Here is a 26,661-nt window from a genome sequence, read left to right as displayed (position 1 = left end):
ATTTATGCACAAAAACTGAGCACATGACAAAAAAAAAAAGAAAAAAAAAAGATAACAATTATGGCAGTGGAAAAGAAATAAGACATGGCAGTCTGTTTTCGGCCTTTTACACATTCACTGTGGCAGGTGCTTTGTGAAAGGGTTGAGAGCCTTTAATAAAGGCGGTCCAGCTCACAAAAGTGATACACCCTTTATGCCTTGAGCCTCATCAGTCGGCAATGTTCTAGCTCAATTCACAGGAGAAAAAACTGGCAGTGTTGGTGCATGCAGCCTTCCCCTTGAGACCATCCTGAGACTGTTTCATGATTTGTTTTGTATCCCTACACATTGTGCCCTGGAGGTCACATGACTGTCTCCCTCTCCTCCTCCACCACCGGTGAGGGTTTCTCGTCCTCACAGGGTCGTGTATGGGTAGAATGCTCCTCTTCGGGGATGTGGAGCTCCTGTCCCGATGAAGGAAGAGAGTTCTCTGAGACAGAGCCATTTTTCACGTACCCAGGGAGGTTCCGATGCCCGTTCACAGACACCGGCCCCAGTCTCGTGGTGAGGTGGAGGGCCAGTGGTCCTCTGGCAGTGACGTTGGTAACACTGGTGTGTGATACCATAGGCCCATAGCTGTAGGTGTTACTGCCACTCCGAGCTTTTCTCTTGAAGTCCAGGGCCAGAGTCCTCCTGCTCCAGGACTTTTTGATCTCAGCTTGCACCTTGTAAGAGGAGAAATTATTTAGTTGTGTAAAATATTATAGAAAGATGATGGCCAACACCTTTCAACATCTTTCTGATATCACCAACACGCTTCAAGTCTTTTGAGTTCTTACCTCTCCATTGCAAAAGCAGTAGATAATTGCTACTAGGAATCCCTGAAAAAGACAAGAGGATCATTTCAGTTGCTTCATCTCTGAATTTCCAGGGCAGCTATCTTAAGTATGTGCTTGATATGACATTTTAGGTGTATTACTGGATATTTAATATAATGTGTTTAATCACCTGCCACCTCTCTCTTTCTCTTTATCTTAATTAAAACTGAACCGCAGGAAAGGGTACATTAATATTCACGTGGGAACCTGGAGTTATAGTTGCATTGCTGGCATTTAACCGCAGTGGCTTTACCTGGAAGGAGTTGAACAGCATCTCGTAGTGCATCTGGATCTGCCAGGGAACCCCAGACACTTCTGTATAAGGCATGGCATTGAATATAATGTAGTGGACGCCAAACAGTGGCATCAGGACCAACGTGGACTTCAACAGTTTTCTGTAATACACAATAGTAACATTTTATAATCTCGGAAAAACCAAACAACCAAAAACCCACCTATTTTCACACCATTTGTACAGTTTAAAGCTAAAAAATTTAATAAATCTAGAGCTCACCAACTTAGTTGATAAATGAATTAAATGATCAAGGGAAAATGTATATAAAAATAATTTATGAATCATAAAAGCCACACATTCTTTAATTTCAAACTACCGATATGTAATTATATGATATGACACTAAATAATATGTTGCAGCCTTACTTCAATGCAGCAAAGGTACATTGTTATCTACCATTTGCAGTCATCATTTTAGAGACTATCTCATGATGCAAATGCAGTCTGCGTAAATGCATTCATGATTTTATCACACTGGCAGTGATGTGGTTTACGGATTCGTTACATGATAGATGAATCAGAGGAAGCAGCTACTCAAGTAAGGCTGATCAATGTAAATAATCATTTGACAGAATACTACTACTCAGTACCTGTACTGTTGCCTTGTGTCACACCTTCCAGCATTTGTTTCTCGTAGTTTAGTTGCCAAGACTCTGATGATGTTCAGAAATAACATAAAATTAACCTGAATAGGAAATAGAAACATAATGGTAGGATTAAGAAGTGTCATTGCAGACATAAAAAGGTGTCTTATCCAGATGCTGTAATGCCACAGGTGCTGTGAAATACTATCATTTCCTACACAGCAGGGGAAAGTAGCAAGCAGCACATATACTCACCACTACGGCTGCCAGGATAGGCACTTGATATATCCATTTCAAATTGCCTGCACTTAAATCCCAACACCTGCAGTAGACAAACAGCAACAAAATAGGGATCAGCAAGACATAAGTACAGATCAAGTGGGTAAGAGTGATAATCCAGGATCCTTCTGCTCCACTCTGGTATCTCTAATGACCACTGCCATAATTGCACAAAATGATATGACATTCATTCACAAAAGTCTCAACTCTCTAAGATTGATCTGAAGTCTGGACACAAGTATGATATGACACCAGAAATGCATTTGTCAAAATAAATATTTACATGATATTTTCAACCTTAATTTCTCAGCTGTGTTTTTTGTTTTTGCTTCTTTCTGGGGGGTTTATGGCTTTTAGCGACAAGAAAGATCATTGAGTGCTTGATGTGGGTTGATAGAATCTGGTATATAAATAGCTTTGATTTTTAGCCAAATGCCTACCATTACTGCTTACTACATATTACATGTACCACTTTCAGTTGACTGTACACGCCCGAACTGTAGTTATTATCATGCTTGGTTTGCTTTCCAGCCCAAAAGGCCTAGAAGGGAGGTAGAAATATTCTGCAGCCTGCCTGCTGACTGAGAAGTGAAATATGTGGTTTAGTTCCACTGGACAGCTGCTGGATACTAGCTTGGATGTGAGCTCTCAGCTCTAAAGTCTTCAATGTTCCACAGAGCCCATGTGGAGGAAGCAGATAGTGGCAGTCAGAGGGTGCTGAGGGCCCGCCAAGTTGGTTTCAGTTTTGCCCATTCACAGGTAAATCCACTTAAAAGGAAACTGCTAGATTTTTCAACCTGCACTCTGTCCACATCATTTTGTGGCTAAGTGACTATTGGAGACAACAACTTTTGAAAGTGGTCCAGTTTTGAGTAGGAGCTCTGCAGCCAGCAGGAAGCAGCATGTAATCCAGATTGTTATTATTAATCTCTGACAACATTACCGTAACATACTTTACCTTTCACTTGATCCAGTCTCTTTTTTTTTGTTTTCACAACATAACAAAGAAATACAATTACATGTATTGAACAAACATGTCAACCCCCTCCCACCCCACCATCCAAATTATTCCAATTCTTGGTTGGGGATCAGATTAGTTATAGTCGGATCCAGTCTTTTTGTTACTGTGTCTGACCAAGTCTTGATCAAATAGAAGTCTCATTCTAAAAGGAGGAGAAGTTATTGTGTTGGACTACAGAAAGTTTAACTTAAAATATTTTTAAGACATGGCTGAATATCAAGCTGCTTTCGACAATAACTCAACTTTCATGAGATTTCCAAATGAGACTTGTCCTTCAGCGAGACTTTATAGACAGAATAACAAACTCAGTGTGGTCCTCTCCATAATGTTTTCAGACACCTATAATAACAATCTGGGCCTATCAGTGGCAAAAACAAGCTGGTGGACGTATATTGACAGGACACAATTGCAGTCGGTTTCATAGTTGCCACCTTCAGCATTGTCACTTGATACTGGATCAATTTCCAACTGTTTCTCCATTAGTCACCAAGACACAAAATGATGGGAAAATATGGTCCAGCTTGAAAAATACAAAAGTTTCTTTTTAAATTCTTCTTACATGGATTTCAAACCTCTCCTTAATCTATATAAATCCATGTTTGGTCATGATTTGTGAATTGTGAAGTCTAACCTTTGTATCTTTACTTGTCCCCATGTAAGTCCTGAATTTCAATTCAGACCTGTGTGAAATACTGCTGTTTATATGTGGTATTTCTGTTCACATCAATAAATGAAATTATTGATGCAAAATGAGCTCCATCATTAACTGTCTGTGCCTGCCTTCCTTCCTCCAAGGAACCTATGACCTTAGTATTCCCGTATTGAAGTTTAATAAGATTATTATGCAGATCACTTACTCTGTGTCTGCAAATGTGGCTCTCACAGTTGCCCAAACTGTCACAAACATAGCTGGTACTCCTGAAAAAAAATAAAATCATGATAAGATTGCCATCACTGCATGATACTACTCTATGATTCCATAAAAAAAGTCCATCATTTTCTCATATGGGTAGAACATGGGTAGCACAGCATCCACATTGTATGCGCTGTGCTTATTTAACTAATACGCACAGTGTGTACAATGCAGGAACTGTAAAGCCCATCCATATTCATGCTGTTTTTTACATGGACATGAGTTAGTTTCCAGGGTCTCCAGTTAGTTATTAAAACATCAATAGCAAGGGATTTCCTTTGTATTTCTTGTAACGTCAATGCATACTAATTTGTCCCTCAACAATTAAATATCTTACATAAGATTTAATTTACATGGTATCACATTGTATCAGATGAATGCAAACAGAATGAGAATGAAGCAGGACTCACCCCATCCAATCAGAGTAAATCCCCAAAGATACTTTCTGTCTGAGAAGAAGGTCATAAAGATGAGGCTGTGGAGGTATAGACCCTCAACAAGGATCCAGTAGTAATTGGTCGCCAGAAAGTACATGAACAAGGTTACAGCCGCCTTGCAGCCAATCTATGTACAAACAGCAAGAACAGAACACAAAAATGTAGATGAGAATGGTACTTTTTGATTGTATTGATGAACTCTGATTCAGTTTGTATAGAGCAGCTATTGCATATATAATCATAATGGAGCCAAGCAAAACTCAAAGAGCCCAATACAAAATGCACTGTTTAAAGTACCTTCAATTCAAGGTCTTAGATTCAAGGTCCAGAAGTGTAATATTTGGTCAACAATAATAACAATAATAAATACGTGTAAATGTATTCAAGGTTTGAAAACATCAAATGTAGGTAGGCACATAATACTGTAGGTATATTGTGCATTTAAAGTTTGAACAGTATGCAAGTTTGCACATGATATAAATGTTTGGGAGTTGAGTATGTATTCATGGTTTAGAAGTAGAGACAGGACTCACATTTTCATGAATTACAGGAAAAGCCAACATAAAGTCTCTTAGTAAGGTGTTGGGCCACCATGTGCTGCCAAAACAGTTTCCATACACCATGGCATTGATTTTACAAGACTCTGACCTCTACTGGAAGGATGAACACCTTTCTTCCAAAAGATATTCCCTCATTTAGTGGTTTGATGATGGTGGTGGAGAGCACTGTCTAACATGTTGTTCAAAAATATCCTGCGTGTTCAGTATATGATTCACATTATTTTCATACTCATCAAGCAATTCAGTGACCCCTTGTGCCCTATGGATGGAGGCATTGTAATCCTGGAAGACACCACTCTGATCAGGATAGAAATGTTTCATCATAGGATGAAGGTGATCACTCAGGGCAACTTTGTATTGATTTGCTGTGACTCTTCCCTCTAAAGTGGACCCAAAGCATGACAGCAAAAGGCCCCCCGCAGCATTACAGAGCCACCAGATCCCCTCACTAGCATTCAGGCCTGTAATGTTCTCTCAGTGTAGGCCACACAAACACTCATTTACTTGTTGAGAATATGGTGAAAGGTGACTCCTCTGACCATATCACTTTTTTCCACATCTCCGTAGAGCAGCCCATATAATTTTTGTACCACTTAACTGTCAAATGTGTAATCATCTTTGTAAAGAGGGTTTTATGCACTGCCACCTTATCATAACACCCCTCTCTATGTAATTGTCTCTTCTTGCTGACACAGTCTGATCACGTCCTGCACTGACATTCTCAGTCACCTGAGGGAGAGTTGCTCTTCTGTTTTTCTTCATATATCACACTAAATACACGAGCATCACGATCATCAAATGTGTGCTGTTGGCCACAATTTCCGAGCCTGCTGTATGTCCCATTCATCTAAATACAGGGTTTGACTGTCACTTTAGTTCCTATGAAAAAAATTCTTATGGAAAATGAAGCACCAGTAAGTTGAGCAGTCTCTGTAACTGAAGCTCCTGCCATCCGTGCCCCAACAATAAACCCTCTTTTAAAGTCATTTCGAACTTTTTCTCGTCATCTCAATGTAAAATCAGAATCAACTGGTCCAGCTCAGCATTTTTATACATGATTGGATTTTAATTGCTTAATTGTACCATACAGTGCACTTGTGTGGAGGCATCTGCATTTGTTATGTTTCTCCACTCATTCATTCAAGTTCTTCCTTTAATTTGTCACCCGTGCTGTATGTATTCAAGGTTTAGAAGTGAAGTTTTTATTCAAGGGTGGGAAGTACAATATATATTCCAGGTCTGGAAGTAGAGCATATATTCAGTAATCTATAGTGGAATATTTTACTGCATATTATTAAGCACATATTCCTTGATGAAACCTTATGAAATACATTATAGGAATTGAATTACTCAAGGTCAGGCATGTTATTACTTTTAATTACTTTAAACAATGGAACATAAATAATAGATGATTTTGCACTTGCATTTGGTTTAGAGGTTTGATCATTAACAATATAACTGTCAGGGGAGTTTCACCATGGTTTAATATTTAAGCCATTGTAGGTCTAAGACAGGACACAAACCCTTGCTGCAAGTCGAATGTGTTTCCGCCCTACACCCTAATCCCCCTTCCCTGACCTTTAACCATGCTGAACAAATGACACACTATACTTCCTTAATTGGCACTGAATGTTGACACTGGATGTATTGGATAGATAGTGTACTGCAGAATTATCCAATATCAACGCAATTCCCACAGTTATTTCCTTCTTTTCAATAAATGTAAAGGCTATGACATTTAACAAAAGGCGGGGGGAAATCCCTTCAGGGCTTTATGTTAACATATCAAGTATTTTATATTACAGTACATATCCCACATATGAAGCAAGAACATACAGTGAATGGACATAATGCAGTGGCTCTCCTAACAGTCTAATCCTAAAGCATGTATGAGAATCAGCCTACATACTCACTCTAGCATTTGTGCTTGTGTTATTCACAGTCTGTTATTTCTCTCCCACAGTGTCTTGATTCATTATTGCTGAAGGCCACGTTTTATTCTGAGTTTACAGATTGAATACGTTTTTCATTTGTTTGTATTTTCTTTGTTACACAAGTAAAAGGGAAAGTATTTGAACATTATTTATGTTCAGTATATCATAATGTACATATGATTAGCTAGTCTTCAGAGAAAGAGAGCTTGACGTAGATATTTTGTCCCAGGTGGCTGGTTGTGTCATTCTTATAAGTGACATAAAAGCTTCATCAGAGAATAAAAAGATTAATGACATAAATGATAATGTTAAAATAATACAGCAACTATGAGCCAACTCAGGATTCAGGACAGAGATTATTGGAGGTGTCACAAAAGTGGTCAGTTTATGTGGTTGCCTTTGCCTTTGAGACTATATGACTTTCCCCTGGGCCAAGCTGCCTTTTATTAAACAGGAGTAAAAATCAGGAGGCACAAATTATTGAATTAATTAACCAAATAAAATAAAACTCTAAATATAAATACATATAGAATAACATCCAGGTAGACAACCAGTATTCTAAAACTGTGCCTTTATTATACAATAACAAAAGTGAGATTTTATCTTTTTAAGGATTATTTATTTGAACAGGGGATCTAGTTAGTATTATGTGCTGTTGTATTGACATAATGTATGGAGGTCCCAGAAGCCCACACTGATTTAGACATCCATTGATTCAGCTGCAGTTAACGTCAGCCTCCACACAGTTATTCAGTTTAAGCTGTCACTGCTATTGTCATGTAATGATTATCAGCGCTCCTTTCTCTCTCTGCTGATTACAAGCCTTATAATTGCATCTCTATCTCTTCTTATCAGTTAGTACTCTAAAAAGCCTTAGTGGGCTGCAGCAGTGGTTTTTACATGGGGCACTGTTCTAATTGGAATATTGTGTGCAGCCTAGAAGCAGATCTATAATTTGATTTTTTTCTTTCTATGAACATTATCTTTCATTCATTTGGTAATAAAAATTATTCATAAAGCTATTTATTATTGACAAAGAAGCTGTATTGAAAAACCTGTGAATGGCTAGAATAGTCCATCTGTAATTTACTAAGACATAAAAGACAGACATATAGGAATCAGGCAGGTTTATCAAATTATGACAAATATGCAGTCAAAGTGAGTAAATGAAATGTGAATAATCTAATTTTAGCATCAAGCACTGTCTACACCATGATTTGTGAAATAGCCTGGTTATATAAGGTCATTTTTATTTTGACTTACACAGACTTTATATTTGAACTGTTATATATCTTATTATTGATGTTATGTTATTGAAATAAGAAAGAGAATCCTGCTAAAGCATTAAAAAAAAGCGACAAGGGCATATTTGCATGGTCAGATCACAAGGGGACAGTGAATTAATAAGCTGCATTTATTGCATAAAAATAAGCTTGAGCTTCCCTCCCTGTCTATCTGCTCTTTTTCTCCCACTTCTGTCCCTCTTCCTTCTTCCCCATCTGTACTTTTTCTTGGCTCTGGAGTTTTGGAAAAAAAAACATTAATATACTTGATTGTATTTATCTCCTACATTAGAGTTTTTTCTCTTTTTAGTCATGTTCACATTAGCTAACCTGCATCCTACACCCTCACTCTGCAGTAATTTAAAGGCACTCTGACAGCAGTGGTACTCACATTGCATAAAGAGTTTGCCAGATAATGACACAGATGCTGACTCACATTTCAGAACAGTGTTCCCAAATGTAGATGATTATTGATTTCTGAATGAATGGATGTTTGGTATTATTTCTGGCATTAACAAAATGCTTTTGGCAGCGCGGGGGTTCTTGTTGGCCTGGTAGCCCATCAGTCCTGTGCAATTACAGGGGAAACACTGAAACTCAGAAATTCATTTTTAATCCTTCAGTTTATCTGAGAACCAGAAAAAAATGTCTTATAACTGGACACCAGCAATAAGTTCAGGAATTCTATAACAAAGCAGTTTTAATTCAACAGTACATTCAGTATACTGAATCTGGAGAGCCTGGACTGGATTAAAGAGCCCACTAAATATATTGCACAAATTGTTTGTTTGCATATTAAAGCATGCATGAAAAGTACCCAGTTTACCCATTTTTTAAACTTGACTCTAAAAGGAAAAGCCAAGTATTGGCCTAGTAAAAGCTTGGCATGGTGACAAACAGTACAGTTTATTTGCTCCAGCACTGGAAAAGCAGGTGAGACTTTGCAAAAGACCACTTCCTCTTAGGAAGCAAAACGTTTTAACGCCCAACTATACAACGAGCCAACAATGATGATTCCTATTCTGATTTTTTTGGATTAATCAGGAAAACCTTAATGAAAAACGTTACTTTAAGAATTTGTTCCAAACATGTTTCTTCTTGTTTTTGAATCTTTCCTTGTATTTCTTCAAGGACAGAGAGTTTTATGTTGACCCCTTGTATAGATGTGTTTCAGCTGTGTTGATGTACTTACAAACTGTGTCTTGTTGGCTGGCGGAGCCTCCGTGATGGACTTAAGGTCTTCCACTGTGACTCTTTCCATGTCCTCTAAGGCAGATCCAGAGTAGAGCACAACATCTTTCACAAAAATACTTATAGCTCTTAGCATGTAGGACACAAATAGGTGCATGTGGATGTAGTTCCTGGTGCAGTGTAATCGTCTAGGGAGAAAACAAACAAGAGTGGCAAGGTCAAAAGAAAGATCTGTTGAAAATTGCATCTGTGTGTGTGTGTGTGTGTGTGTGTGTGTGTGTGTGTTTGCGTGCATGTGGTCTGGCACACCTTCATATAACACACACGTGCATGCATACATACACACATACACACACACATACACATGAACAATACTCATCCTAATTAGAGCCAGCTGAATTCCAAGCTGACTATAACACATTCTTGAGATTTAGGGGCTTGAAACACACAAATATTGAATTGCTAGGCTCAAAGTGAGCTGTAAAAACAAAATTGCAAGCATGTGTTGAGAAGTTTCAAAAGCATGTGAATTTCCTTCCAGACAAGCAAAAGTTTATCTGTCAAAGATTCTTCCAAAACATCCTGTCTGAGTGTTTACTGTGTAGTGGGCCTTTGAGGTCATGCATATTGGAAACAAGTTGCTAGATCAATGGCCACAAAGGTTACATCATTACACAGTCAAGAAAAAATAGTCGATGATCATTTTAACTGAATATTTATGAGGGTTATAATAAATCCAAAAAGCCAACTTTAACAAGAATATTCCAAAGTCCCATAAAAAATCTTCAGCAATTACTAGTTTTAGTACTGAAATTAGTCGACCACTGTCCATTATTGACTTTTTCTTTTCTTTTTACCCTCATTAATGAGCTGTATATTTGACAAGCTATCCTTTGAGAACTATTGATTTGAAGTGGTGGGCAAAAACTAATCTAGCGTACATTTCCCTGGTGAAAAAAAAAACTGAACATAACTGCTAATGTGAAATATCTCTTTTCTCTCCCTGGAAAACATTTATGAGCTCTCCTGTCTGAAAGCTGACATGTTGAAGGTGAGACATGGCTGGAGTGCTCCGGAGCACAGAGCCAGAATGTCAGATGGACCCCTGGGACAACTTATTAAACTCATTTGGCCCGTAGATTTCCTGGTGCCAGTTGGGAGCGTTCCTAAAGCTTTCTGACTGCCTGCCTGTACAGTAAGTCACGCTTGTGGGAACATTGGTAAACAGCGCCTTCACATCGATTTCTGATACTCCTTATGCCCAACAAAATAGGCAAATAATGAAAAATCTGCCCTGCATTAATCAGCCATGGGGGGGGAAAAAAATTAGGCTGTCATCACACAAGGAATAGATTCAACCTTGTTTTGGGTTTCGTCATTGCCACTGAGGCAAAAGTGATGGAAGATTAGGTTTATGTTTATCTATAGCATTTATCTTTCATTTCTAGGGTAAGCCATGCTTGTTAAAATAAAATCATTTACTATTTTACATATATATATTACGCACATCTTCTGATACATTTTTCAATATAATACAATTTCTACTTGTTTTGTTTCAGTGGGGGAAATAGGACAAGAAAGCACCTCTCACGAAGATTGTGACGCAAGATATGTAATCTTAGTAAGCTTGGTGGAATTGTGAAATCAATGTCCAAGCTTTGGTTGTTTGTCATCGAAAGCCTAAATCAGCATGGAAATAACAAAGAACCTAAATGTCAGACAATGAGGCGTGCATTGCTACAAGCCTGGAGGCAGACTCCTCCTCAAAGGTAGACATATCATAGTCTGTTAAAAGTCAATGTAGAGTAAAAGTCAAAGGTTAGATATGTTTTACATGCTTCACGTTGTTCCCCAGACACAAAATATACTGTGTTGCATACTTATACATCCAGGAAGAATTGCATGATTTCATGATGAAGCCTCTGTTATCCACTAAGTCATCATGAACAAAATAATTGCTCTCTGCTGTATGGTTCCAACCAAACAATACACGGTGGCATGGTTAGAAATGCCGTACATCATGTCATTGTGCCATTAAACATTTTGGTCTCTTTTGCAATTGCTTTAACCTTAATTTCTGACCCAGTATCGAAGTCCCTCTCTTGGGGAATGTTTGTGGTTGGAAAAACTGATTGAAAAATTCCAGTGACAACATGGACTCACCGGAAATATCCCAAGATGACCACAGCAACCATGAGTGATCCCAGAGAGATGGAGTACCCCACTGTGTAGATGAGATACAGACGGTGAAAAACCTCCTGTTGGAAGAGGATAATTAGTTAGAATGTTGACTAGATAGCAAAAAGGATAAAAACACTAAACTTGAGAAGACTACAGCATATCTCCTCTTAACTGTAGTGCCACTATAGATGTATTGTAGGCTTTAGTTGGATTACTGCCTTCTATTTCTTGTAAAACAACTTTAACCATGTTAGTTTTTTTAGCCAACATGATTGAAGAAAAGTAATTGTAAAATAACTCGATCAACAATCACATGCATCCACAAGACCATAAATTGTAGCAACTACAGCATCTATGCAGTTATGAGTTTTATTTTAAAAGAACTTATTGCACATAGTAATTTAGTAGTTTACATTGTTGATTCAGCAACTAATCCAAATCATTTTAATCACATGAAACATCTGTTAGATTTCCATATTTGCATGAATAAATGGTTTATAATGCTATAAATAGGATAGCAAGGAACAGCAAACTTTAAAAAAACACATGCTTATTATTTTTTACTATTCATAAGAGTTTATATTTTTATGCTCATGTACAATAAATCAGATTAATAATATGGTTACTTAGTTACTCCAGTGTAATACTATATAATCTACTTCATAAAAAATAATTTAAAAAAAAAGCAAAGCAGTGTGGCAAATGTATATTATCTCTTATTGTTGGAAAATTGTATGTACACTGGCAGGCTTCATTTACCTTAAGTGATCCAGGTAATTTGGGAAACTAGAAACATTTGGTTTACCTATTTTGTCATTAGTTTTTACAAGACTCCATTACTCTTTGTGCTTAAAATTTTAGTGACAAAATTGCTTCAGGCAAGTGATTTTATTACAAACAGCATGTATTCACCAAGAAAAAGAGGAAATTACTACTACACTATGTTAGAATTTTTCCTAAAAACTAGGCTTCAAAATGTGTTAGCTTCCGTGTGTTTGAAAATGCTTTGCCACCTGGTGACAGAATTGTCATAAGTACCCAAAAGTTACTGATGGAAACAACATTTGACAAGGGTGACGGAACTGAGAAAAACTGGGTGGGGCAGTTTGATCTTCCAGCAGTGAACTGGCAGCCAGAGGACACTGTGAGGAGAGCCAACCAGACCCTCTTTGCGTCAACATGCTGAAGGGGCCGAGAGCCTTGTGTGATGTAACCAGATCCTTCACTGCTGTTATCATTTAGCATCAGGCTTCTGTGCCAAAAAAACGTGTATCTATGTAGTGATGGTGGTCCGCGGTATGGCGGTTGTGCAGTGAGGGGCTTTCATTCGTGCGTATGTATTTGTCATTAACTTCTGCAACCGTTCCCACTGGAACCCATCAACATAAACATCTGAAGTCAGAAAGAAACTGAAGGGCGCCATGATGAGGTTATGCCCACATCCTCTACATCCCATTCAAGAAGGGGAGAGGAAAATGTATGTGGGGGCAGCTGATGTTGCATATTATTTCATGGTAAAAATACACTACAAATTAAAATCAAACCAAAGCCTTCTGTGAAACATTTTGACTGAACACTGAATGTATTTAATAATGAAGTACTAATTACTCTATACCATCTATTCAATGGCAAACTCCAAGACTATTCATAACCAGTAGCAACCTACAAACTAGAAAACCACATAACTCCGAACATGAATATAATGATGAATACATTTGAAAGCTACAAAATGACCTATATCTAAGATCATTGTTTAAAAAAGTGAATTAAAAGCCCCTTTTCAGCATAATAATGGCTGATTTGATACAATTTCTACAAAAAAACTCCTACAGTATTCCTACAGTACACAAACACACACACAATAATGGCATTTACAGGCAGGCTCTGGCTCAGCCATTCTTACAATACCCAGTAGTCCTATTCACAAGTGTTAGTTCCGACATCCAAGCCCCCTGCACAACAATAGAGAAACACTACAGAAGCAACTGAGATCAGGGCTACATATTTGCCAGTCATATGGGGATTATGATAGTAAAAGGCTGCAGTGTTTGGTTTATGAAACAATGTACCTCTCAGGTGAGATGAGGTGTGATATCAGTGTTTGTGGTATTTATGATCCCAGGTTTGATTCTCATGTGATGATCATGTTTAGATTTTATGTTATAATGATTATGGGTATTAGCAGGGCATATGGGCATTCAGCAGCTGTGTTTAGTAAAAAAAATGCATGATGGGTGTAAAGATGCAGACCTCAGAGAATAGTTAAACCCACTTTATATTTTCCCCAGTAGTCTCTTCCATCATGATGCTGCCCAATCTTACATACTCACTTACACAACAACTGTGGCTCTGCAATATTTGATCTTTGTGTAAAATAAGCAACCATAGTAGTACATTCTGTTACAATACACAACAGGGAACGACTAATTACAAGTATAAAACAAAGATTATTTCCATATTAGCTCTACTACTGTAATTATGCAATAGCTGTTTTGTTCAACAATAACAACAGCAAAACCACAAACTAAATAGAATTAAATGCCTTTCTTTTTTTAACATCACAGACCAAAACACAAAATATGGCCAAATGATGGCATAAAATGATATTACAATCACCAAAGTGCACCTTCAATTTTGTGAAAAACCTCTGCTGTTTCAAAGTGACAGTACCCCCTATTGGTCCAAGGCAGGTCGATAAAGAAATGCTTTTTCCAAGATTAGCGATGAACTTGACTGGCCTACATGAGCCCTGGCCTCAATCCCATCAAACACCTTGAGCACACCTGGGATGAGCTGGGATGCCAACTGTGAGCCAGGTCTCATCAACCATCATCTGTGCCTGACCCCACTGACACTTTGGTGTCTGGATTGGACTGAAATCCCTGCAGCCATGCTCCAAAACCCAAAATCTAACAGAAGCCCTTCCAAAAGAGTGGATGCTGAGTGTAATGTTTGGATCTCTTCATACTTTGGGTATACATATTCAACACAATTAGAATCAACATGAAATCAGTGCACTGCAGAGCCCTTGGCCTTCAATTTATTTTTATTTTTGTCTGCTAACAAGAAAGCCAGCTTCGAGGTTTAGTCATGATTTAAGACTATTTTGTGAATGGAATGCTCTCTGGCAAGCTTTTTACTATGTAATTAAGGGTTATGTGACATTGCTATCAGTTTCTGAGTGGTCATTTAGCTAATTGAAGCTTTCTATTATCACAAAGCCACCACATTGCATCATGCCATTATCCCCCCATCACCATCCGCACATTTCATTAAATATGATTAAAATTGATTCACACTGTACATTACTAAGAAGACCTGTGTTACACATTTCAGAGGGGTTGTAATGGCAGGGTGAAATGGCGTAATACAGTAGTTGCGTGAAAGGCTGTAATATCTTAAGTGTGACCATTTATGCAAAGCATTCATAAAAGGCTATTGCCCTTAATTATTGTAGAGGAAGGCACTGTAACTGTGTCAATGAGCATGGAAATAAGAATGAGACAGCTCTTACCTTTTCATGGCTCTGGTTGTAATGGTAGAGGAATTTTGCACATTCGCTATAATTGGCCCAGGTCTTGTTGTTGGTTGTGGCCAGCTCCCATGTTCCATTGTTGTCACACCGTCGGTATGCCAGTCCTAGACATCAAGCAGTCTATTTTTAATTATACATTTCAATTTTGGATTGCCAACACAGTCAATTACACATTCTTTGCTTATTTCTAATTTAAACCTGCATAATTGTACAAAAAGAGGTTTCTTTTGCACAGTATAGAACCAGCAGCATAGGACCCTTTTACCAACTGAAAATGATTACTGACTAAATTCAGGGCCACGCTTACCTCTATGGTTGAAGTCATAGATATACTCTGGACATGCAGTGGATACAAGTTTTCCCGGAGCACCTTCAGGCCAACACACAATGCCGTCCCATTCTGGTGAGCAGAAACCATCTGCGGAGACAAAACCAGTGCTGACTTTTAAAAATAGAGCCACAGAGTGTTGGTTTCCCTTGATTCCAACATTACATGGCTGCGGGCATTTACAAGAGCAGCAATAGGCTATGTTTTCAACAATTCTGCTGGCCTTTCAAAAGTAGGGCAAATGCATGAACTTTACATAGTATGTAAATTAACACTGCAGATCATTTGTGATCTTACTGTACAGTAAATTAGGGTTTTTTCTGTTTTTTTTTGTTTTAAGGAAACATGGGTCACCCAGATAACACACATTCTTGTGTCACTCCCCATCTATTGTAATATAATTAAGACTCACAATCATGGAATTCCCAGTATGCTGATAACAAATTATCCATTGAATCTAGTGTTCATTAACATTGTTTGTTAGCTGCAGAGGTCTTTTCAGCAGATTTCCATAACTGCCACATTGTTCATATCATCATACTGTTTTTATGTTGTATGGAATTGGTTTCAGTATGGCTCTCATTTAAAACATTACAGGCAACACTGGCAGCATTGTACTATCCCTAGAAGCCTCCTATGTCAAAATGGAAGTACTGCGTTATAAAACTGATTTTCTTCTCGTCAGCAGGAGGATGTCTGTCTGCAACATGCATACGATGGATAATTTTGATATATTGTATCTGCTGATTAAAAAAGAGCCCAACAAATCATTGTAAAATACTGTAATTATACTTTTACACATGTTTTTGTTTCAATTACAAGGAGTTTTTCGAGATTGGTGGTGAGGAACATTCAGTATGTAAAATGTTGTCGAGGAATCATTATAACCTGAACCTCTCAATTTTTTACCCTCCGACTTCCTTGTGATTGCTACAATGTGCTGACTATGTGCTTCTCCTGAAGATCACATAAACTGTCAATACTTTTCAGCGAAAAATTCCCTTCATGAGACTTTGCAAAAATGTGTCTATACTTCAGACAAAGAGCTGCAGGTTCAAAGGAAAAAAATCCTGTTTCAGAGCATTGAGCCCCTTAATTATCAGCTAAACCGTGGACCTCAGCCCTCCGATAGTGGGAGCAAAGTCCCTTTCCCCACAGATTCCTGGCAAAAGCCTTCCTTATGGCTTGGCATTTATGTTGTATTATTGAAAACATCTGCCTCACTTTGACCACTAATAAGTAGTTAAGGATAAAACTAAAACTATCCTCTCTTTGCAGTAGATCCATTATTTTCTCATTCCTGTAATCAAACTTGCAAAGTAACATCTGACGCAATGACGACATGCTTTTATTTGCCTGTCACTTGGAGCACAAAATTAAAGAGCAGACTGAGTGGAGCTGACTGATTCCTGTAGATTTCTAGTGGGAGAAGAACAGCGTTTAGTTTCAAAAATCACACTGACCACACATCCTGGGAGTAAAAGTAGAATTGCTGTTCACTTTTGCCATAAGTTTTATTACCATAAGACCACCTACTAACAGGCTTAAATTAAACACCAAACACATACATATATATCATTTCCCGTAAAGTTCTTGACCACGATTTAAATATAAACGTGACCACTGGGGGACTTTGGTATTAGTGATGTAACTGAGGTTTTTAATGAGGTTTATTTCCCCCCACTCTCGACTCATTTTATTCAGACCTGCAGATGTCAAAACACATATTGCACTTTTTTCCTGATACATGCAACCTTTTATAATGATTGCTGATGTTATTCTACACCCAGACCACAAGCTTGAAGGCTGTGCTATTTTCACACTGCAAGGTCTGGGGCATTGAATCCACATCCCTCCACTGTCCTCTCCAGGCAAACCTCAGTGTTTCCCTCAATGAAAACCTTGTTTCAGTCACGTAATGGAGTCTTTTGTGTATTTTAGGCACAAATGAGAAATAAAAATAAATAGATGGAATATCAAAATACAAGCAAAAATGAAGTTTCAGCCAATCCTCCCTCAATCAACCTAAATTGCACGATCAATTCATTACTCTCAACAAATCCCACATTACAGGCTGCTAGCATTTTAAAATAGTCATCACTCCACCTCTCCTATAATAGATCAGAAAACCACAAGTTTACAGTGCCAGAAAAAAAACCTCTGGGGTGGTCAGGCAGGACACAGGCAAGACAAATACAGATGAAAGTCCTAAAAAATGCATGCTAGCTGCTATTCTCTGGGTTTTCTTTAAGCCACTGATTCAAGGTCACACCACAATACAAGAAAAAAAAGTTTAGAAAAAACAAATATTTGAGGCCAAAGCCATTAAAACTACAAGAGTGCAATCCATCTAAATCCTTATGACCACTTCAAGGAAAACACTTAAACGGGTCATCGGAAAGCACAAGTAAGGGGCCGTTCAGATGTTGCGCCTAAAACGCACGGAAAACGCCAGCTGTGCCACTTTTATCCTTCTATCCAAGGTGCTTGGGAGGTTGCGCTATTTTCACGCCTGTGGTTACTAAGCAACCAAAACCACTTGTATACTTTATCTCGAATCTTGACGGTCTCCTAAATTTTACTTTACATCACAACAAACCACTACCCAGATTTTAAATTATTTCCACATTACATGATTACAAACAAACAACCAAATGAGACCAAGATCAAATCCAGTTCAAATGTGAAAAGGAAGTCAAAGCAATTAATGGGTCATTAAGTAAAAAATAAATCAAATCAAGCACATTAAATGAGCACATATGTGTTTATCCAGGCATATTCAGCAACCACACCGGGGACTCTATTTTTTTCTTTAATAAGGTAATATGTTCATCATAATTTCTTCAGCTGTGATTGAACAGACATGTGCAACCTTCCAAAAGAGGTCAGCAAGCAGCCGCCACATACGAGGTGAGTCACATCCTTGTGTGGCAGCATCATCAGGTATGTAGATTAGCACCCCCAAAACAGCACCTCAAGCATTCCCAGAGTCGCAGTCACTGGCGCCAGAACAGGAAGGACAACAAGACTGTTTGCCTCCTGACTCAGGTGTAATAAAGTGGTAATGCCTAAGTAAGCCAACTCTAACATGCAGGACCTGATGATTTGGACATGAGTGCTTTCTATTTGTATGTTATTAGGCATATTGGATGTAAAAGGCATGCATTTTGATTCTATTTCAAACCTTAGTAAAAAAAACATTGACTGTTTGGTTGGGAAAGGTCTATATCCACAGTTTTGAGTTTAACCTTTTTAGCCACTTTTACATTTGTTACCACAGTTTAGCATCCTACCGCACCTTAACTATAGACATCATGCCTCCTCCGATTATAATCATCCAACGCCGACAGTTTATGTGAATTGGTGCATCACAGCTGCAGCTAATAATTTTATTATAGATCAATTATGTCAATTATGATTATTAAAATGTACAAGCTCAAGAGATTTAATTTTGTTTTCATTTTATTAAACAGATCAGTAGAATCTAGATTATTAAGACTATTGCTCAATTAAACATTTCAGCACATGTAGGAATTACATTGACTGATTAAGAAATTAAGAAATGTGATAGTGACAGAGCCAATATCTGAGTCTAGTCAAGTTCTTTGAAATCTCCAATCTGCTTTACTGAGGAGCTATGTTTGTTGTAGATTAAGCTTCTGATTACTTATTTCAATAAATTTAAAAAAAAGAAATATCTAAAAAATATTCAAATTGCTTGTTTTGTCCAACAAACAGTATAAATCCAAAAGAGATTCATTTTACTATCATAAAGTAAGACATTTGAGGATCTGGACCCAGTTAACTAAAAAAGAAAAATAATTCAGATTCATCTCAAATTGAATACCATAAAGTGCTAAAATATTACGTATACAATATCACTTTTTAAAAATCTAAAATAAATGATCTCAATGAAATTACCAGGTGTAAATGTGCTTGGAGATGGCTGGCTGACTGAGTGTGACAACAAGCTGGCAAGTCACTACGACATGTCAGGATGGTTTAGGCATGATGGTGGTCAGATGAGCAACACAGACACTCATCTGAGAGAGGCCTCATGTTTGACTGACTGCTCTGCTCTGCATTAGCATCTATGGCCATCCTGTTAAATGTGCTTTGAGAGAAAGCACAACATCGTTACATAAGCCCTGGACATCTTACACAAGCTGCTGTTCGGCGCCTGCAGTTCTCAATAGTAGCAATTCTGTCTTTTTTTTTTTTTTTTTTTTTTTTCAAATTCAATTTGATATTTGTGGACGTTTATCAAACCATGAAAAGTTGGGAAATATCACGCAGGACAATGTAACTACTGGGAACGGTCAACAAAAGGTTTTGTGTTCGTAGCATGGAAGTAAACATTTTTAATTATGTGTTTCATTTACAAGAGGGTATCGTTTGGAGGGTCCAAGAATTCAATGCGACCACAATGCACTGGGGTTAAAGAGAAAATAATACGATTGGTTTGGCTCTGAAATCCAAAATCCTTCTCTGAACAATCAACTGGGAAAATGACAGTAACCACAATCAGATACAGTAGATGCTGGGGTTTGCTGGAAAATGGCGCTCTTCAGACACCCATAAATACACAAGTACAGCCCAGGATCAGCTTCGCCTTCAGTTCCAACCTCCAGAAAGCCACAAGGAAGACAAAGGAAACAGAACAGCATTTTTCAACATAATTCACGGTGCACATTCAAATGGATGTGAAACTGGATGGCAAATACTCTGAAAATAAGTATTTGATTTAAACATATTAGCAAAAAATAGGCAAAAACTGTCACAAAAATCTTCATCATTCTTTCACTTTATTTTTCTTTTTTTTTAAATCAAGTTGGTTCTAGCAGAGCCCTGAAGCATACCCATCATCTGCTGAATAATCAACCAACACATTCAAACAAGTGACCAATCACATTCAATCAAGACAACAGGTCTGTCTTTACAGTCTGACGCTCTCTCCCTTTCACTCTTGCTGCTGCTGGTAATGCTGATTGCTTCTACCTTGTTAGCTTTATTGTTTATTGGTTATTGATTCCTTCATCAATAACTTTAGCCTCCTTCTGGTACTCCTCGTGCCTCTGATAACATCCGCTGCCTTACACATAATGTGTATTTCTAATTTGTGTCCATGAGGTCGTGTTCTGCACAGCCTGTGGGGAATTTATTGCACTTTCCTTTGAATCTCTCACTCCAGCTGGAAATCATCGGGGAACACCCTCAATGGCTGAGCCTATTCTGACAAATGCAGCCATTTTGCTGCAATAAATAGCTCCGTATCCTTTGACATAAGTGTCTCTGACAGAAATCTTTTCAGAGCAGCCTGTTACAGGTAGTGGAAAATCACACTATTGGAAACCTAATCAAGGGTAATGAAGTGGGACCTTGCCTTCACATGAGCTCAATGGAATCTTACACATCCTGCATAATAATTCTCCCTCAGTTTTCATCTTTCAGTAACTTCTCGATCAACCTGTTGCTAAACAAGACATTTGGTCGATATGCACACGCCATGATGGCCAGATTCATTAATTTGATTGTTTATCTATCCAAAACATGCATTTAATTGGGTGATTGGTGTGACAAACAACAATAATGTAATAATGTTATCATCCTACTACAGTTTGGAATGACAAATAGCACAATAAGGTTAAAGGGGTAAGCAACGGACCAGCTGATATCTGAAAATCTGAAGAAAAAAAAACACATCCTAAAACAAATGTAAGGATGAAATACAATACCAGTAGCATTACAGCAACAGTATCATTAAAAAAATTATATGGGGCTTGAAGAGTGAGTGTTACATTTTTGCATTGAAAATAAAATCTTGCATTAAAAACCAAACCTGAACTGAAAAGTTGTATTGGCACTGCAAAAACTTCCACTAATTACATTTTTTTTAAATCTTACAAATACAATTGATAGTGTTTACATTATGGTGTGTGTTTTTCAATGTCAATTTATTCTTCATTTCTGTCTTTTCTAGTGACAGCTTTTCTTTTTTTCCCCTCCGTCTCAACCTTTTGTTTTTCAGTTTCAACTGTCTGTCACTGTTTTGGTACAAAGACGAGGCCCCTTGCTAGGCCTACATTCCCCAATATGATAATAGTATGATAGTATGACAGAATAAAATAAGATAATTTGATTGTAATTTTTTTAATGGACATGTTTTATTTTTCTGTGGAACTTTTTCAGCGCCAATAGAACTTTTTCCAATACAAGTGTTTCAATGCCAATGTGTCATTTTTCAGTTCAGGTTTTGTTTTCAATGCCAACTTTTTATTTCCGATGCCAAAATTTAATTGTAGCTTTTCAAGTTCCATATAAGTGTGTCCAAACTTTTGACTGGCTCTGTATCTCACTGGCACTGATGGTTGGATTGTCATGAAATTTAATACAAATCACACCAATAAAGGCTTTGTGCTGAAATGCGTTGGTGAAATAACAAAGATTCTTCTAGAAGTCAGTTTAGAGTTGCCAAGTTCTTTTTTTTTTTACATTAAATTCAGTACAGACGTCGATGTTCCCCAGAGGATGAATCATACAGACTTTGGTGATTTTTCTGACATTTATTCATGTGCCACCATAAGGCTGACAAATTTGGTTTTGAGAAAAATATCTCAAAAACCATAAAAAGTCATTTTGATAAAGACATTCATGTCCCCCACAGGATTAATTGCAATGACTTTGTTGATCCACCAAATACCTACATTCCCATCAACCTCAGCTGTAGGCTACTTTAACATGGTTTACATGGTTAACATTACACTTGTGAAACATCATCGTGCTATCAATGTCACATGGGCATGTAAACATTCAGATGTTATTGGTTAGCTTGTAGCTCCACTATGTTTAAGTATAACACCATAGAGCAGCTAGCATGGCTGTGGACTCTCAACCTTGTTTCTTTACTCACCAGCAACCCTTTGCTTCGACTTGATGTTCCCCTCACACTTCCGTTTGGCTTTGAACAACAGGCCTATCTGTTCTTCTTTTGTGAGCACATCATCCGCATAAACCTGCAAAAATAGAATAACAAAAACAAAAAAGGCAGAGTTAATTAAGGGAAATACTGGAGTCTAAATGGTTTTGAGATAATATTTTACTGCACATTTGTGGTCACACCAACATCTGAAGCAAAGGTTCTGAGTTTACTCTTAAGAGTCAAAATCAGCATGAAATGCATCAGTTGGCTGATATCCAGACATGACTTCCTCTTCACAGCTGTTTCACAATCATCTAACCACTGCTCTCTGCACCCCTGGTCATCTAAATCGATTTTCCTTCACTGAAACACCTAAAAATGTACACTACTGACATTTTCTCAGATGGAATATGAGTGAAAGTACTGAGAAACTGCAGCAGGGTGGCCTGGATGTTGAACAGCCTGTTCTGTGACTGGAAGGTCAGATTAGATTTAACCGCAACAATCTAGTTCAAAGTGTTCATGAGCAAAGCAGTATATTTATTTCTGTCTAAGCTGTCATGGAAAAAAAGGCTATAAAATAAGTTTTGCCAGTATCAATTTCACTTATTGTTTATAGCCCCAGCTTGTTTTCCTCTAGTTGTATCACTACATGGACACTAATCAGACATGACAAAGTAATTACAAGAACAAGAGCGACATTTTATTTCCAACATTTTCTTACACCTTACATTTTTTACTTTAGCTTTTGAACATTGTGTTTGAAAGTGGCGTGGCACCTCAGGTGCGGTTTTCCAGTCAAGGAAACATTTTCCATTCTAATAGGTCACACTGACTGGCTCGCTGTTTGCTTGTGGATCACTTTCGGGTAATGACAAATGTGACTATATTAAAAATGACCACATTTACTTTTAACAGAGCGTGACAAGAAAAGTAGAAATGAAAACAGAGAAATTTAAGCCCAGCGCTAAAACTGAAGCACAGATCAGTGCACAAATCACCAGGATTTTCTACGCCTTCATATAAGGGTTTTCATGGTGTTTTGAGCCATACAGCAGCAAAATGCAATATGTATCCACACAATGAAACACAAACTAACGTGTATGCCATACAGGGTGCCTGGAGCTACGGCTAAAAAAACACCCAGTCTTGTTTTTTTGGTTCAGTGATGCAGAGCAAACAGCACAAATTAAAGACAGACTTTTACTCAGAGCAGCTGACTCACTGGCTGCAGTTAGATTTGTCAGACACAAATCATCAAAAAAAAATATTTTTTCTCTGATTTCTATCAGTTCTTCAGAACAAGAAGTAAGCAGGTTTACATATCAACAGGAAGTATATTCATAGCACCCCAAGAAGCAAGAAGCAAAAAGAAAGTAGTGAGGTTAAATGTACAGATGGAGACAGATTCCCATAAAATGTATTACAGCCATTCACAGAACAAATTACATGTCAAATATTTGACATTAAAGCAAATTAAAGAGCAAGATCATTAAACTATAACCTCTTCTCCTGCTGTTAAAAAGCAGAGACAGCACTCTCATAATTATATAATTACTATGTTCTGTCTTGTCTTGTCTGTAACAACATTTTTTGCCTCTGATTCATCCAGGTTTCCCTTGAAAATAAGATTTTAACATGATTTGATTTATTAAATATGCACGTTTTGCAGCTTTTTTTTACGAAGAAGTTGAGGCATCTACAAGCTGTGTTTAAACATTCAGTACATAATTGTTAGGTTGGGTTTTTACTGTGTGTTGCTTTCTGTTTCTCACTATGAGAAACAGAAATGCAGTGAAGATCCTATACTAAGGTTAAAGACATTGTACAACTATGTAAACATGTTATTACTTAAGTTGAAATAAAAAAGCATTTTAAGAAAATGAAATGTCTTAAAGTATCTAAAGTAAAAGTACAAGTAAAAGTATTATGCAGGGGAAAGGCCTCCTGTTAAAGTTCTATTATTCTATATTACTACAGTACTACATATTATACTACTGGATTATTATTACTGTTGCATGTGTAAGAAATTAATATTGTAGCTGCTAAATGTGCAGCTAATACTAACTGTGCAGCTAAATCTATACATTGCTGTATAATAACCAGCAATGTAACTTCTCTATAAATTCTTATCTTGTACAGATATTGTGCACTAAGAAGCAGTTCTGTAATTGGCTGCTACGGAGACGGTACTACTACAGTAAAACAAAACTTTGGATGTGTTCCTGACTTTTTGAGTCTGTTTATAATCTCAAAAAAGCAGCTAAGGAGCTTTCTAAATCTGCACACTGAGACAAGGACTCATTTGGGAATGAAGATGTATACATTGTCTCTGATGCAAGAGCCTAATTTTGTGAGCTTAAAATTAAACTGTAAATACTGAGCCATCGTGGGTTTGCTGCACACAAAACCATAATACCTCAATCCATCAATATTTTCACTACTTTCAGCCCTGAAATAAGGATGTCCAGTCTGAGAGCTGAATGAGGTTACAGAATGAAGACGTTTATGGCTTTGCACAGTAAACAACCACAGATGGAACAACATTTGACCACAGGCGAACAAGGATAGATACTACCTGTTTACTGTGCTAACTATGCCAATATAGAATATTCCACTGACAGCTCCTGAGACCTTCACACTATTTTCATCTAAATAGCTGACTGGGTTACTTTAGCTGAGAGCTTAACCAAGAGGAAACCAGAAAAAGAGTATGGATGCTAACTGCTCTGAAAGAACAAGTGCCATGATCATCACAGTATAGCACAGCAAATTTGTGTTAAACTTCAAAGTAGATGGAAATGTCAGCCAGATTACTACACTTTAAGAAGTAAAGTTCAGTTCCAGTTTGCTTTTTTGAGCTTTTTTTTGCTTCCAAATCTGTTAAGGGAAGCTGCTGTTCCAACACATTAAGAACAAATATCTTAACCTTTATGGTGCAGTTTGGGACCCTGTGAAACATTAAACTAAAATGAGCTATGGATTTTTTGGGGGGTTTATTTTCCTTCTAAAAACTAGAGGAATTTATCTCCTTCATCTGCAGACTCCTGCTCATGGGCACGTAGAAGAGTATCATTTACCATTTTAAGAAGAGAATCCTGGTTTAATAAGTGTGCCCCCTGATTATTTCTGAAAACTATTCCTCCTCCACTGGCCAGAGTCCAAACCTCCAAAGTAAACACAACTCTCACAGGGAGAAACATGGACATTCTTATTTACTGTATTTCATTTAAAACACAGTATTCTTTTTGTTAAATGCTTTTGAGCGTGTGCCAAAATGAAAATTAGAAAAATACACACCATATAAATATGTGTGTTTTCATCACTGGTCGCCAGAATACAAACTCCACTTGAATAAACCACAAGTTTCTATTTGTCTGCGCAAACTGCGGCTTGATGACTTAAACTGCAGTTCTCTGCAAGGATATAAGACCAATATTGAGAGAACTGTATTTAGGCTGGTGTGTCAAGACAGTGTTGAACCACTAGGACTAAGACAGTAAGTATTACTGTGTATACTATTCACACTATGGGAATGAAGGTACATTCACAGTTTAGGTTTAGTTTGCTTATTACAGCATTTGCTTCCTGAATTATTTTAGGAACTAAATGCAAGTCATATTTAGTTATAAAACGTATGTTGCCATCTTCAATGTTACAGTGTTCATTTTTGAATATTTTTTAGCAAAACATTCATGAACATGTTTTAAAAAATCATCCATCAAAAACGGACTCATGTGGATAGACGCCATTCATACAGTGAGTGGAGACACTGGGTTTCCGGTACATTACCAACAGTCTTGATTGTGGACAGCCTTGTGCTTTTTCTTTTCTTTCTTTTTTTTTCAAGAAAGTTGTGGTTGACCAAAGACATTTCCTGAAATGCCCTGCAGTGAATAAGAGAGTCAAACGCTGGAACTTGGGAGGTAGATTTTCATTAGAAAGCACAAAACAAAAAACCCTGAGGATCCGAAAAGTTTAAACGAACCGCAAAACCACCTCAATGTAATAAGTCCAAGTACAGCCCAACGATCTCATTAGTAGTATCTTAGACCATGAAATAGTGTTCTAAATTCAAAAAAGCACAAAACAACAAAATCGAATTGGGACGTAAATAATGGCTGAGAGAATTAAACCAGTGTTCAACCAGACATTCCAACAACCAACTGTGATGCCAAGCAGTCTTGTATCTATGGCAAAACATCAAAGCTATAATGGAGTGTGAGCTTTGCCCTGAACTCCCTAAAAGTACCTTTCTTTGCCAGGATAAACATTTTTGACACTAAGAATGGCACCAAATGAGTCCTGATAGCTAGTGTTAGAGGAGTGTCAAATACATGTAGGA

The 26,661-nt window shown here is 37.5% G+C and overlaps 1 protein-coding gene across 1 annotated transcript in view; it reads right to left on the bottom strand.

The window, feature by feature from the left end:
- Positions 1–256: 256 nt before the first annotated feature.
- Positions 257–26,661, bottom strand: part of pth1r (parathyroid hormone 1 receptor) — a 45,555-nt gene continuing 19,150 nt past the window's right edge. The window contains exons 2-13 of the mRNA XM_053329881.1: positions 22,308–22,410; positions 15,377–15,487; positions 15,049–15,173; positions 11,517–11,611; positions 9,355–9,541; positions 4,359–4,512; positions 3,893–3,953; positions 1,991–2,057; positions 1,742–1,836; positions 1,111–1,252; positions 819–860; positions 257–704 (exon numbers count right to left, since the gene is read on the bottom strand). Coding sequence (XP_053185856.1) covers positions 342–704; positions 819–860; positions 1,111–1,252; positions 1,742–1,836; positions 1,991–2,057; positions 3,893–3,953; positions 4,359–4,512; positions 9,355–9,541; positions 11,517–11,611; positions 15,049–15,173; positions 15,377–15,487; positions 22,308–22,410 — 1,545 coding nt within the window. The 3' untranslated portion in view covers positions 257–341. The remainder of the gene's footprint in view (positions 705–818; positions 861–1,110; positions 1,253–1,741; positions 1,837–1,990; positions 2,058–3,892; positions 3,954–4,358; positions 4,513–9,354; positions 9,542–11,516; positions 11,612–15,048; positions 15,174–15,376; positions 15,488–22,307; positions 22,411–26,661) is intronic.

The sequence above is a fragment of the Scomber japonicus genome, chromosome 12 (genome assembly GCF_027409825.1).
Source record: "Scomber japonicus isolate fScoJap1 chromosome 12, fScoJap1.pri, whole genome shotgun sequence".
NCBI lineage: Eukaryota > Metazoa > Chordata > Actinopteri > Scombriformes > Scombridae > Scomber > Scomber japonicus.
Note: the sequence above shows the minus strand (reverse complement) of the source record. Positions and strands in the feature narration are given on the sequence as shown.